Below are 13391 nucleotides of genomic sequence, written 5' to 3' on the forward strand. Positions count from 1 at the left end.
TTTGGGGGGAGACTGAATGAAAACTCAGGGCCTGTGTATAAAACAACACAATGTAAGTGACAGACAGTGGCTGGTTGATATAAAACAAACTACCAGGACTGAGGTATATCCACTTTGTGAAAATTTGAATCTCAATTTTTGGGGGGAGACTGAACCAATACTCAGGCCCAGTGTATAAAGCAACACAATGTAAGTGGCAGAAAGTGGCTGGAAGATATATGAAAAAATACAAGGACTGTAGTACAATTTCAATCTCCCTACAATGATCTCAGGACAAGTATGGCAGCAATACTGCTGCACACAAAAGTTGGAGTGGACAAATAAACAAGATAACTGTGCAGAAAGGAGCAACAGGATTTTTGCTTTTAAAAAAGCAGTTGGTTTGCACAGCGGCGTGCAAACAGCAATGCAGCTATCAGGGAGCCTTATAAGGCAGACTAATAAGCTACAGAGCTGATGCACAAAAATATAAATTCCACTGTCCCTGCAAACAAATGGTGGTGTTGGACAGTGGAAATCGCTACAGCACAAGCAGTTTTGGGGCTTAATCTTCTCTCCCTAACTATATCCCTTCTTCTGATTAAGCTGCGGCAACCTCTCCCTATGCTACGATCGGCAGAAGTAAGATGGCGGTCGGCGTGCACGCCCCTTTATAGCCCCTGTGACGCCGCAGAAAGCAAGCCAATTACTGTCAGCCCTTCTCTAAGATGGTGGGGACAGAGACCTATGTCATCACTCTGCCTTCTTCATTGGCTGAAAAATGGCGCTGAAAGCGTCATACAAAACGCGACATTGGCGCGAAGATCGCCGACCTCGTGGTTGATCCCACACTAGGATCGAGTCGGGTTTCATGAAACCCGACTTTGCCGAAAGTTGGCGATTTTTGAATTTGACCGATCTGTTTCGCTCAACCCTAGTGAGGACATCAAAATGTGTAGGTTCCTGATGGTATATAATAGTGAGGACATCAGAATATATAGGCTCTTGGTGGCATATATTAGTGAGGAAATCAGTATGAATGGGCTCTTGTTTGTATGGACTAGTGAGGACTTCAGAATGTATGGGATCCTATTAGGTATATATTAGTGAGGACATCAGAATGTATGGGCTCCTGGTAGTATATATTAGTGAGGACATCAGAATGTATGGGCTCCTGGTGGTATTTATTAGTGAGTACATCAGAATTTATAGGCTCCTGGTGGTATATATTAGTGAGGATATAGGAATGTATGGGCTCCTGGTGGTATTTATTAGTGAGGACATCGGAATGTATGGGCTCCTGGTGGTATTTATTAGTGAGGACATTGGAATTTATGGGCTCTTGTTGGTATGTACTAGTGAGAACTTCAGAATGTATGGACTCCTGTTAGGTATATATTAGTGAGGACATCAGAATGTATGGGCTCCTGATGGTATACATTAGTGAGGACATCAGAATGTATGGGCTCCTGATGGTATACATTAGTGAGGACATTAGAATGTATCGGCTCTTTGTGGTATATATTAGTGAGGACAACAGAATGTATGGGCTCATGTTAGGTATACATAATTGAGGACATCAGAATTTATGGGCTGCTAGTAGTATATATTAGTGATGATATCAGAATGTACAGGCTCCTGGTGGTATATACTGTATACGTGAGGACATCAGAATGTATGGGCTCCTGGTGGTATATATTAGTGAGGACATCAGTATGTATGGGCTCCTGGTGGTATTTATTAGTGAAGACATCAGAATTTATAGGCTCCTGGTGGTATATATTAGTGAGGATATCGGAATGTTTGGGCTCCTGGTGGTATTTATTAGTGAGGACATCAGAATTTATAGGCTCCTGGTGGTATATATTAGTGAGGATATAGGAATGTATGGGCTCCTGGTGATATTTATTAGTGAGGACATCGGAATGTATGGGCTCCTGGTGGTATTTATTAGTGAGGATATCAGAATGTATGGGCTCCTAGTGGTATATATTAGTGAGGACATCGGAATGTATGGGCTCCTGGTGGTATTTATTAGTGAAGACATCGGAATGTATTGGCTTCTGATGGTATATATTAGTGAGCAGATCGGAATGTATGGGCTCTTGTTGGTATGTACTAGTGAGGACATCAGAATGTATGGGCTCCTGATGGTATACATTAGTGAGGACATTAGAATGTATCGGCTCTTGGTGGTATATATTAGTGAGGACATCAGAATGTATGGGCTCATGTTAGGTATACATACTTAAGGAAATCAGAATTTATGGGCTGCTAGTGGTATATATTAGTGATGATACCAGAATGTAAAGGCTCCTGGTGGTATATACTGTATAAGTGAGGACATCAGAATGTATGGGCTCTTGGGGGTATATATTAGTCAGGACATAAGAATTTTTGGTGTTCTTGGTGGTATACATTAGTGAGGACATCAGAATATATTGGCTCCTGTTAGGTATACATTAGTGAGGACATCAAAATGTATGGGCTCCTGGTGGTATATATTATTAAGGGCATCAAAATGTGTGGGCTCCTTGAGGTATATATTAGTGAGGACATCAGAATGTATGGGCTCCTGGTGGTATATATTAGTAAGGACATCAGAATGTATGGGCTCCTGATGGTATATTTTAGTGAGGACATCAGAATATATGGTCTCCTTTTGGGTATATGCTTTGCAAAAAAGAAAAAAAAAAAAAGCATGAACCGCACATCCCAAAATCACGTTGATCTAAAGCCGAACATGAGGTTTTCAGTTTAACATTCTGATCAGACTGTATAAAGCCCCTTGCCACGTCATGGCAAACCTCGTAGTGGGTCCTACCGCCCTAACGGAGCGGAGCCGTGCGGCCCCCACCGCATCAGCCGCAATGCACCAGCAGGGCAGATGGCCTGTTGCCCCACAGCACCCATGCTGCAAGACTGAGTCCCCATGACTCCAGACTGTGCCGCCCCACCAGCACAAAGCTACAGCAACAATGGCCGCCACACAGCACCAACGCCAAAATGAAAGGAGCACTGAAACTCACCTTCCTTCAGCTCTTTGGGTATATATTAGTGAGGACATCAGAATGTATTGGCTCCTAGTGGTATATAATAGTGAGGACATCAGAATGCATGGGCTCCTGATGGTATATATTAGTGATGATATCAGAATGCATGGGCTCCTGTTTGTATATATTAGTAGGGAAATCAGAATGTATGGGCTCCTGGTGGTATATATTAGTGAGGACATCAGAATGTATGGGCTCTTGTTGGTATGTACTAGTGAGGACATCAGAATGCATAGGCTCATGTTAGGTATATGCTAGTGAGGACATCAGAATGCATGGGCTCCTGGTGGTATATATTAGTGATGATGATATCAGAATGCATGGGCTCCTGTTTGTATATATTAGTGAGAAAATCAGAATGGATGGGCTCCTGGTGGTATATATTAGTGAGGACATTAGAATGTATGGGCTCTTGTTGGTATGTACTAGTGAGGACATCAGAATGTATAGGATCATGTTAGGTATATGCTAGTGAGGACATCAGAATGTATGGGCTCCTGGTTGTATATGTTAGTGAATACATCAGAGTTTATGGGTTCTTTGTAGATATATATGTTTCTGTATGTATGTGCTCTGTGTATAACCATGTCTGTATGTATGTAAGTGCTCTGTACATGCATGTGTCTGTATGTATTTGCTCTGTTTATACATATTTGTATGTGTTCTGTGTATACATATGTCTGTGCATGTACAGTATGTGATCGTCGGTGTATATTCGCGTTTATGCTATGTGTGTGTACATATGTGTATGTAACATACAATGTGTGTATCACATACTGTGTGTGTATGTAGCATCCACTTATAAATCCCAAATGCACAGGCAAGAGTTTATAGTTGTAAATGGAGCGCCCCCAGATGCAGTGCCGCGGGGTACTCGGCACCGGTCCTCTCTGTCTCGGTGCTGGGGTTGTCACGGTGGCTGGACCCGGTCCGTGACCCTGCTAAGGGGCGTCCAATAAAAGGGGTGATGGAATGTTTGTCAAGGGTTCGTGACGCCACCTGTGGTATTTGGTCAGGGTGACCGACGCTGCTTAGGGGTCCGCTGGGATGATGGAATGGCAGCTAGATGGTATACCTTCCCACAGGTGAAGTATATCCCCAGGGCTTCCCAGTAGTGTAGGTGGCGATGATGTGAGGTGCAGTTAATAACGAGGACACAGGGTTGCAGTCTCTTTACCTTTTTACTGAAGACTTCAGGATCCGCAATCCAGAGCACTGCTAACTGGGCTGGCTGAGTTCGGCCGGTCCGAAGGCACATCCAGAGTTCCCTTTGCAGGTGGAAATCAGTGCCTACCAACTAGCGCCTGTGTGTTGTAGTCCTTCCCTGCTGAGCATTCGGGATAGTCCTCACAACTTTCGAGTTCGTTCTTTCTCTTTCTCTCTGTCCCCCAAGTTTATATCTGGATAGGATGCACCCGTTTGACGGGAAGGCTCGGAGCTATTCTGGGACCCTAGAGACGCCCCTCTCCAACTTTGCCCCCTATGTCTGCTTAGGTGATGTAAGGTAGACAGTAGGATGTTGCCGATCTCGGGGCATGACTCCTACTGGATATCTCCTTGTGCTGCGATTTCGTTTCTCACTTCTCCACAATATCCTTCGCTTCGTGTCCTTCCTTAGGATGCCGCAGCAAGGTAGTGCAGGCGCGGCTCCGTGCGTTCTGTCCTTTCTGCTAGGCACCTGCCAGGAACCCACCCCTGACAGGTCCTCCCTGGAGCTCTCCCAGGCTACGTTCTGACCTAACTTCCTATCCAACCCCCAGTTTTACCAAAGTGTGAGGAGTGGCCTAATACATAGTGCCGGAGTGTGAAGTGTAATGTGTGACTGTGATACCTGGTCAGGTGAACTCCTTTAGTGCAATCAGGCATAACATTACTCCCCTTAGTGGTAGAGCGACGTTACTGCAACGACCAGGACTCTGGGGCGCTGCATAAACATGACAGAAAACAAACAGCAAATGAGCAAAACGCTGCTTATTCATTGGGCCATTGGATTGTTTTTGGTGGGAAAAAAAAACACTGCTCTCATCAGCACATCGCTCGGTGCAAACTGCAGATGTGCTGCTGATAATATGATACTCTATGGGGACAGATTGATCTATTGGTGATCATTCTCTGCAGATAATTTGCCATCTTGTGTAAAGAGGCCGATAAACTTGCACCAAATGACTTCAATATTGTCAATTATGCTCGTTTAGTGGTCTGAACTCATTGCATGTAAATGCAACCTAAATGTTTGCGTGTGATGGTGGAATATGTGAACATTTATGGCCCCATTATACATTTTGCCCAGGGCCCCACTTGGTGTAAAACCAGCCCTGCTATCAAGGTATAGGTGAGATACAACAAATATATCCTGTACTCAACCTATTGACTACTCTGCTGGCCAATTCCCCTCCACTGGTGTCTACATACTTCTTGCAGCTGCCACTTACCAAACATCCATGTGACCACTGCAGTCAATCATTGGACTCTCATGTATAATGAGTGACAGCTATGGACAGTAATTGATGGCAACAGTAATGGAGGGATGTACATCATGTTATCAGTGCAGCTGCCGTAACCCTGTAACACAAGACTAGAGTAAGAACGGCACAGACAGAGAGTAGGCACAGCGCTTTATTGTGTGACAAACGTGTTGGATCTCATTCTATTTTGTTGGGTTCATCATTCTTCCATTCAAAATATCGTTGGAAATATCTTTGTTGTAGATGGAGAATAAGAACGGTCGGTCAAATGTGACGAGTGGTGGAGGACTGAACTTGTTTATCCCAATGGCCGTGGCTGCAGTGTCTTCTGTTCCCTCATCCATTTTCAGCACGACTTTATGGACAGCCTACAGAGGTCGAGAGAAGAAAAGTCATAAAACGTAGGTCACCTGCTCTCTTATTGAGTCTTTAAGGGAGTGGTCAAATTAGGAACATTCCCTCCCACAAGTCCCACAAGAATCAGCTGCAATGACCAGAGAAGGCAACTGACTTATCCTTGTGCTGCCCGAGAAATTATGCGTAAATCTTTGGACAATTTATTTTAATAAAAATGTATTTTTTTGACTAAAATATGTTGGGAGGGGTGAACTATTTTGCATAATTCTTCCCATGGAGCATTGCCAATGTGATTCCAGTCGGCCTCATTAAGGAGATTCAGTCCCTAAAAATGATTCTTTCCTCAAACCCAAAATTCATTTTACCTTTGACAATTTTAGCTTGGAGTCTCCCGTAATCCCGGACAGGTCGGCGTGGTCAGAAAATACCTCTGTGATGCCCAACTGTTCTAGTACGTTCTTAAGATCAAGTTCTCCGGACATGGAAAATTTTGGAATTGATAGAATAATCTCTCTGTGCAACGGGAAGAAGTCTCATTATATCATAGAAATGTCCCACTAAAAAGTCCATGTTCACACTGCAATCATAACTTAATTGTACCGTTACAATAATAAGTCAATTTTCATCTGCAAACCCATACTGAGCAAGTAACCTGCACTAAGGACGAATAACATACCAGTCACAGCCTGTAAATAGCAGAAGTGTGAGTGCAGCTCTGAGGTATAGTATAGGATCTAACTCAGCATCAGTAATGTATGTACACAGTGACTGCACCAGCAGAATAGTGAGTGCAGCTCTGGAGTATAATACAGGATGTAACTGAGGATCAGTAATGTAATGCATGTACACAGTGACTGCACCAGCAGAATAGTGAGTGCAGCTCTAGAGTATAATACAGGAAGTAACTCTGGATCAGTAATGTAATGTATGTACACAGTGACTGCACCAGCAGAATAGTGAGTGCAGCTCTGGAGTATAATACAGGATGTAACTCAGGATCAGTAATGTAATATATGTACACAATGACTGCACCAGCAGAATAGTGAGTGCAGCTCTAGAGTATAATACAGGAAGTAACTCTGGATCAGTAATGTAATGTATGTACACAGTGACTGCACCAGCAGAATAGTGAGTGCAGCTCTGGAGTATAATACAGGATGTAACTCAGGATCAGTAATGTAATGTATGTACACAATGACTGCACCAGCAGAATAGTGAGTGCAGCTCTGGGCTATAACACAGGATGTAACTCAGGATCAGTAATGTAATGTATGCACACAGTAACTGCACCAGCAAAATAGTGAGTGCAGCTCTGGAGTATAATACAGAATGTAACTTAGGATCAGTAATATAATGTATGTGCACAGTGATTTCATCAGAGGAATAGTGAGTGCAGCTCTGGAGTATAATAGAGGATGTAACTCAGGATCAGTAATGTGATGTATGTACACAGTGACTGCACCAGCAGAATAGTGAGCGCAGCTTTGAAATATAACACAGGATGTAACTCAGGATCAGTACAGGATCAGTAATGTAATGTATGTACACAGTGACTGCACCAGCAGAATAGTGAGTGCAGCTCTGGAGTATAATGCACTTGGTAACTCAGGATAAGCACAGGATCAGTAATGTGATGTATGTACAGAGTGACTGCACCTGCAGAATAGTGAGTGCAGCTCTGGAGTATAATACAGAATTTAACTCAGGATCAGTAATATATGTACACAGTGACTGCAGCGGCAGAATAAAGAGTGCAGCTCTGGAGTATAATAGGGAATCTAACTCAGTATCAGTAATGTAATGTATGTACACAGTGAGTTCACCAGCAGAATAGTGAGTGCAGCTCTGGAGTATAATACAGGATGTAACTCAGGATGTGTAATGTAATGTATGCACACAGTGACTGCACCAGCAGAATAGTGAGTGCAGCTTTGGGGTATAATACAGGATGTAACTCAGGATCAGTACAGGATCAGTAATGTACAGGTCCTTCTCAAAAAATTAGCATATAGTGTTAAATTTCATTATTTACCATAATGTAATGATTACAATTAAACTTTCATATATTATAGATTCATTATCCACCAACTGAAATTTGTCAGGTCTTTTATTGTTTTAATACTGATGATTTTGGCATACAACTCCTGATAACCCAAAAAACCTGTCTCAATAAATTAGCATATTTCACCCATCCAATCAAATAAAAATGTTTTTTAATAACAAACAAAAAAACCATCAAATAATAATGTTCAGTTATGCACTCAATACTTGGTCGGGAATCCTTTGGCAGAAATGACTGCTTCAATGCGGCGTGGCATGGAGGCAATCAGCCTGTGACACTGCTGAGATGTTATGGAGGCCCAGGATGCTTCAATAGCGGCCTTAAGCTCATCCAGAGTGTTGGGTCTTGCATCTCTCAACTTTCTCTTCACAATATCCCACAGATTCTCTATGGGGTTCAGGTCAGGAGAGTTGGCAGGCCAATTGAGCACAGTAATACCATGGTCAGTAAACCATCTACCAGTGGTTTTGGCACTGTGAGCAGGTGCCAGGTCGTGCTGAAAAATGAAATCTTCATCTCCATAAAGCATTTCAGCCGATGGAAGCATGAAGTGCTCCAAAATCTCCTGATAGCTAGCTGCATTGACCCTGCCCTTGATGAAACACAGTGGACCAACACCAGCCGCTGACATGGCACCCCACACCATCACTGACTGTGGGTACTTGACACTGGACTTCAGGCATTTTGGCATTTCCTTCTCCCCAGTCTTCCTCCAGACTCTGGCACCTTGATTTCCGAATGACATGCAAAATTTGCTTTCATCAGAAAAAAGTACTTGGGACCACTTAGCAACAGTCCAGTGCAGCTTCTCTGTAGCCCAGGTCAGGCGCCTCTGCCGCTGTTTATGGTTCAAAAGTGGCTTTACCTGGGGAATGCGGCACCCGTAGCCCATTTTCTGCACACGCCTGTGCACGGTGGCTCTGGATGTTTCCACACCAGACTCAGTCCACTGCTTCCTCAGGTTCCCCAAGGTCTGGAATCGGTCCTTCTCCACAATCTTCCTCAGGGTCCGGTCTCCTCTTCTCGTTGTACAGCGTTTTCTGCCACATTGTTTCCTTCCAACAGACTTACCATTGAGGTGCCTTGATACAGCACTCTGGGAACAGCCTATTTGTTGAGAAATTTCTTTCTGGGTCTTACCCTCTTGCTTGAGGGTGTCAATGATGGCCTTCTTGACATCTGTCAGGTCGCTAGTCTTACCCATGATGGGGGTTTTGAGTAATGAACCAGGCAGGGAGTTTATAAAAGCCTCAGGTATCTTTTGCATGTGTTTAGAGTTACTTAGTTGATTCAGAAGATTAGGGTAATAGGTCGTTTAGAGAACCTTTTCTTGATATGCTAATTTATTGAGACAGGTTTTTTGGGTTATCAGGAGTTGTATGCCAAAATCATCAGTATTAAAACAATAAAAGACCTGACAAATTTCAGTTGGTGGATAATGAATCTATAATATATGAAAGTTTAATTGTAATCATTACATTATGGTAAATAATGAAATTTAACACTATATGCTAATTTTTTGAGAAGGACCTGTATGTACACAGTAACTGCACCAGCAGAATAGTGAGTGCAGCTCTGGAGTATACTTCAGAATATAACTCAAGATCAGTACAGGATCATTAATGTATGTACACAGTAACTGCACCAGCAGAATAGTGAGTGCAGCTCTGAAGTATAATGCAGGATGTAACTCAAGATCAGTAATGTAATGTACGTACACAGTGACTGCGCCAGCATAATAGTGAGCTCAGCTCTGGAGAATAATACAAAATGTAACTCAGGATCAGTACAGGATCAGTAATGTAATGTATGTACACAGTGACTGCACCAGCAGAATAGCGAGTGCAGCTCTGGAGTATAATACAAAATGTAACTCCGGATCAGTACGGGATCATTAATGTATGTACACAGTGACTGCACCAGCAGAATAGTGAGCTCAGCTCTGGAGAATAATACAAAATGTAACTCAGGATCAGTACAGGATCAGTAATGTAATGTATGTACACAGTGACTGCACCAGCAGAATAGCGAGTGCAGCTCTGGAGTATAATACAAAATGTAACTCAGGATCAGTGCAGGATCAGTAATGTAATGTACAGTATGTACACATTAACTGCACCAGCAGAATAGTGAGTGCAGCTCTGGAGTATAATATGAAGTCAGTTCTGTACATTTGTGAATGTGTACAAAGAAATCCTATAGATATTGTTACCTTGGTTTCATTGCTTTGTTGTATGCCTCTTCTGGCAAATTCTGAAGAGCTTTTTCAGCATCATTCAGCTTCCCCATCTCTGGTAAGGCAAAAATTGCAGAGGTGTTTCCTTTGTAGGGGATTTCGACCAATGTGCATCCAACCTCAGGTATATAGCCCGTGCGATACTCTCCTTGTCTGCTCATCATCGGCACCTTCACTACTGTGTTCTCATCCACATGGAAGTCTTCTTCTCTGGTATGGTCTACGTTGAAAGCGTGTTCCCAGGATCCTACAAGAAATCCCATCAGTCTTTCACTTATTCCTTATTTAGTATTTGCTACATTTCTGCAGTTTTTGAACTTCCAAAGTTTTCATTCTTTCTCTATTTGTATCATGGTGATGTGAAATTTGTTGTGTTTCCTTACAAATAAGTGATGCCGCTCTTACATTTCTTACATTTCTTTATCGAGGTTTCCAGATGCTATAAAATTGATACTTTTCTTTTATAATAGGTCATTAAATCTGATCTCCAACGGTCTCACTCCCACCTCCCTCATTGAGATTGCGGACCCCAGCCCTAGTCATTGTTTACCAGGCACGGTCCTTTTCATTTAATAGTGCCCAATCTAACAGTTCAATCACTTGATTGGGAATGATCTACAGCACCAGGAATGGTCACTACCAAACATACAGGACAATGCCTGGTAAACAAAGAGAACATAACACTCAACGGAGCAACTTGGCCTTTTTCATTCAGCTGATGAAGGTGAAGGGAATTCAACCTCCATAAATTACTAAAACTCCTTTAATGAGGAGCCCAATAGAAAATTTAAAAAATGCTATGATCCCTTGTCTCCTTTTGCTACCTATTGAGCCTTGCTATGATTTTTAGGGGAAATAGGGGCTTCCCTCTCTCTTGACCCCCATACCAGCGTTTCATGATATATTCATTTCCTAAATTCAATTGATGATCGTTTTCTTCCTTACCTTTGAAGAATATTGTGTTGGTGATAACCAGATCTGTCATCGGATCAATATTGTCGAAAGGAGCTTTAATTTTCCCATTTGTTTTCTTCTCCACGTAACTATTGATTTGTTCTAAGGCTTCTGGTTTTTCGAAGTTGATGGGCATGACGTCCGATTGGTAGTACTTTTGTGCGTCGTCTAGGAACTTTTTTAGAAGATTCAGCTTGGAATCGATGAATAATACAATGGTGCTGTCCAACTCAAGTCCGCTTTTCAGTTGCTTGAAGATGTTTTGAACCTTATGGAAGCCTTTGTGTATCATTTCCTCTGATAATGAGGATTTGTTAAAACCAATTCCTTCATGGATCTGACTGAGGGTCTTGGACTTGGCACCAAGTGAGAGTAAAGCAAATGCTTTTGCGATACTCAATGGAGATAAGAGCAAGTTGTCATGAGGGTGAGCATCAGCGAGTTGGTAGTAGATCTTGTAGTAGAAATTGAGGATTGCAGTGGATACCTTGAGCAAAGCTTCTGGTTCATCGTTGTGTTCGTGACCATCGTGGTCATGCTCATCATCATGTGGTCCACCATGGTGTCCACACACAAATGCACAAAGCAGAGCTTGGCTGAAACACAGGAAAACGAAAAGCTTCATTTTCTCTGAAAAAGACAAGAATTCATCATAAATATGTGAGCCACTATATTTCTCATTAATTACGGTATGTTCAGGGCTTGATGTACAGGTTAGTGAACAAAGCTCCTTCTGTATTATGGTCGCCGCTGATACCCCAAAATAATGTAGTAAAAAGTAATCAAAACATGATATTTACAAGAGTAAATAAATAGGGGAGTTTTAGTTTGAAAAAGGCCATAATGGAGGAACCCCGAAAAAATGTTGATATTAAAATATAACTAAATGCAGTTAAAAGGGACAAACAACAAATACAGAAACAAACACCATACTATAAAGTGCACACTGCATGCAACCTATGGGCAGTCCCTGACCTGTTCACCTGCCTACTTGCGGAGATTGACACCCTATATGAAACAGTATGAGAATGGCGCCCCCTCTCGTCAGCGACTGGCCCTATCTGCTCTGAAGTGCCCTATAGATAAGTGATGGCTAATATACACTAATATCATCAAGGTTGGGTAGATAGTACTGTATTGGAACAGCCGGAGAAAAAAGGGAAGATGAATGTGAAAGCAGGTGTTTAAAAGGTCAATGTGAAGGTGACTCACCATGTATAGTTATAATAGTTAATATATGATAAAGAATGTGATAAGTGACCCCTCTGAGCTGCACCTGAGCTGAAGACCTGCCTATACAGTGGAGGTTGGCATCTTACTTGTCAGTGGATATGGTGCCCCTGCTCCACGATGGCTGTCCCTGGGAATCTCTGATCAACACCAATCCCTGGAGCCAATAATGATGAGTGGAAGCAGAAAGTGGCAAAGATGCCTGCAACAGCTAAATCCCCACAGTGGTGCAGTGTGGGTCAACCCCTGTCTATTTAAGAAGAAAACATGTCTGTACGGCATATATGATAACACAGAAACAGCCGCCAGAGGAGGTACTTATCAATCAGATGTCATGTGACCTCTCCACGTTTCGCCACATGGCTCATCAGGAGGTAAGATAAGTTGATACTGCACGGTGCCACAGCATACTCCTTCATTTATATAATAATGCATGGTATGGCCTTATAGTGTCTCCCCCAATGAGGTACAAAAATTAGAAAGTCAGAGGTAAAAGTGAGAGTAAAGGGCACAATCACCCATGCCTCTCATCAAAGGGACATTATACGGCACTCATGAAACGATATATGTACCTCACAAAAAATGTACTCGCCAGAGAAAAAACAACCCCACACATACGTCCATTGATAGAAAACTAAAAAAAAAGTAATGCTTTTCAGAAAAAGGCGACACAGACAAAATTTATTGAGCTATTATTTTTTTAACTGTTTTTTTTTTTAATAATCTTTTTTCACCAGGTCGCAGTCAGTTTTTGTTCTAATTTTATTCCCACTGCTCCTCTGGGTATGCCAATCTTTCTTTTATTAAAATCCGCCGTACGGCTCCAGAGATGTGGGGCCTCTTTATTTAATGCTAATTACTGTAGTGTTTACCAAGTGGGCGTGACTCATAAGATTTTTTTCTGGGGGCGTGTCTTGAGCTGCTCTGCATAATTTCCGTGTGATTTGGCACTGCCCTCTTGATAAAGACCATAAAAATCAGCACCAAATAAAAAGACACATATCTTTGGAAACATGTCGGATTTTAGAAAAAAGATAAAAATGCAATACTCAGCG

General features: G+C 42.3%; 1 protein-coding gene across 1 annotated transcript; it reads right to left on the reverse strand.

Annotated features, from left to right (window-relative positions):
• Window positions 1-5631: 5631 nt before the first annotated feature.
• On the reverse strand, window positions 5632-11731 carry LOC138658118 (alpha-1-antitrypsin-like). The gene is made up of 4 exons (XM_069745658.1): window positions 11098-11731; window positions 10129-10399; window positions 6220-6367; window positions 5632-5865 (listed from the first exon to the last, which is right to left on the reverse strand). The coding sequence occupies exons 1-4, from the start codon at window positions 11729-11731 to the stop codon at window positions 5680-5682; spliced, it is 1239 nt and encodes a 412-aa protein (XP_069601759.1). The 3' UTR covers window positions 5632-5679.
• Between the last annotated feature and the right edge of the window lie 1660 nt (window positions 11732-13391).

Source organism: Ranitomeya imitator, chromosome 1, assembly GCF_032444005.1.
Source record: "Ranitomeya imitator isolate aRanImi1 chromosome 1, aRanImi1.pri, whole genome shotgun sequence".
NCBI classification, from domain to species: domain Eukaryota; kingdom Metazoa; phylum Chordata; class Amphibia; order Anura; family Dendrobatidae; genus Ranitomeya; species Ranitomeya imitator.

Excerpts from the sequence above, each read along its gene's own strand:
- LOC138658118 (XM_069745658.1), bottom strand. The coding sequence starts at position 11,731 with ATGAAGCTTTTCGTTTTCCTGTGTTTCAGCCAAGCTCTGCTTTGTGCA. Across the intron at positions 6,368-10,128 it reads AACAAAGCAATGAAACCAAG|AGAGATTATTCTATCAATTC; the intron begins GTAACAATATCT and ends CCCGTTGCACAG. Across the intron at positions 5,866-6,219 it reads CCAAGCTAAAATTGTCAAAG|GCTGTCCATAAAGTCGTGCT; the intron begins GTAAAATGAATT and ends CGACCTCTGTAG.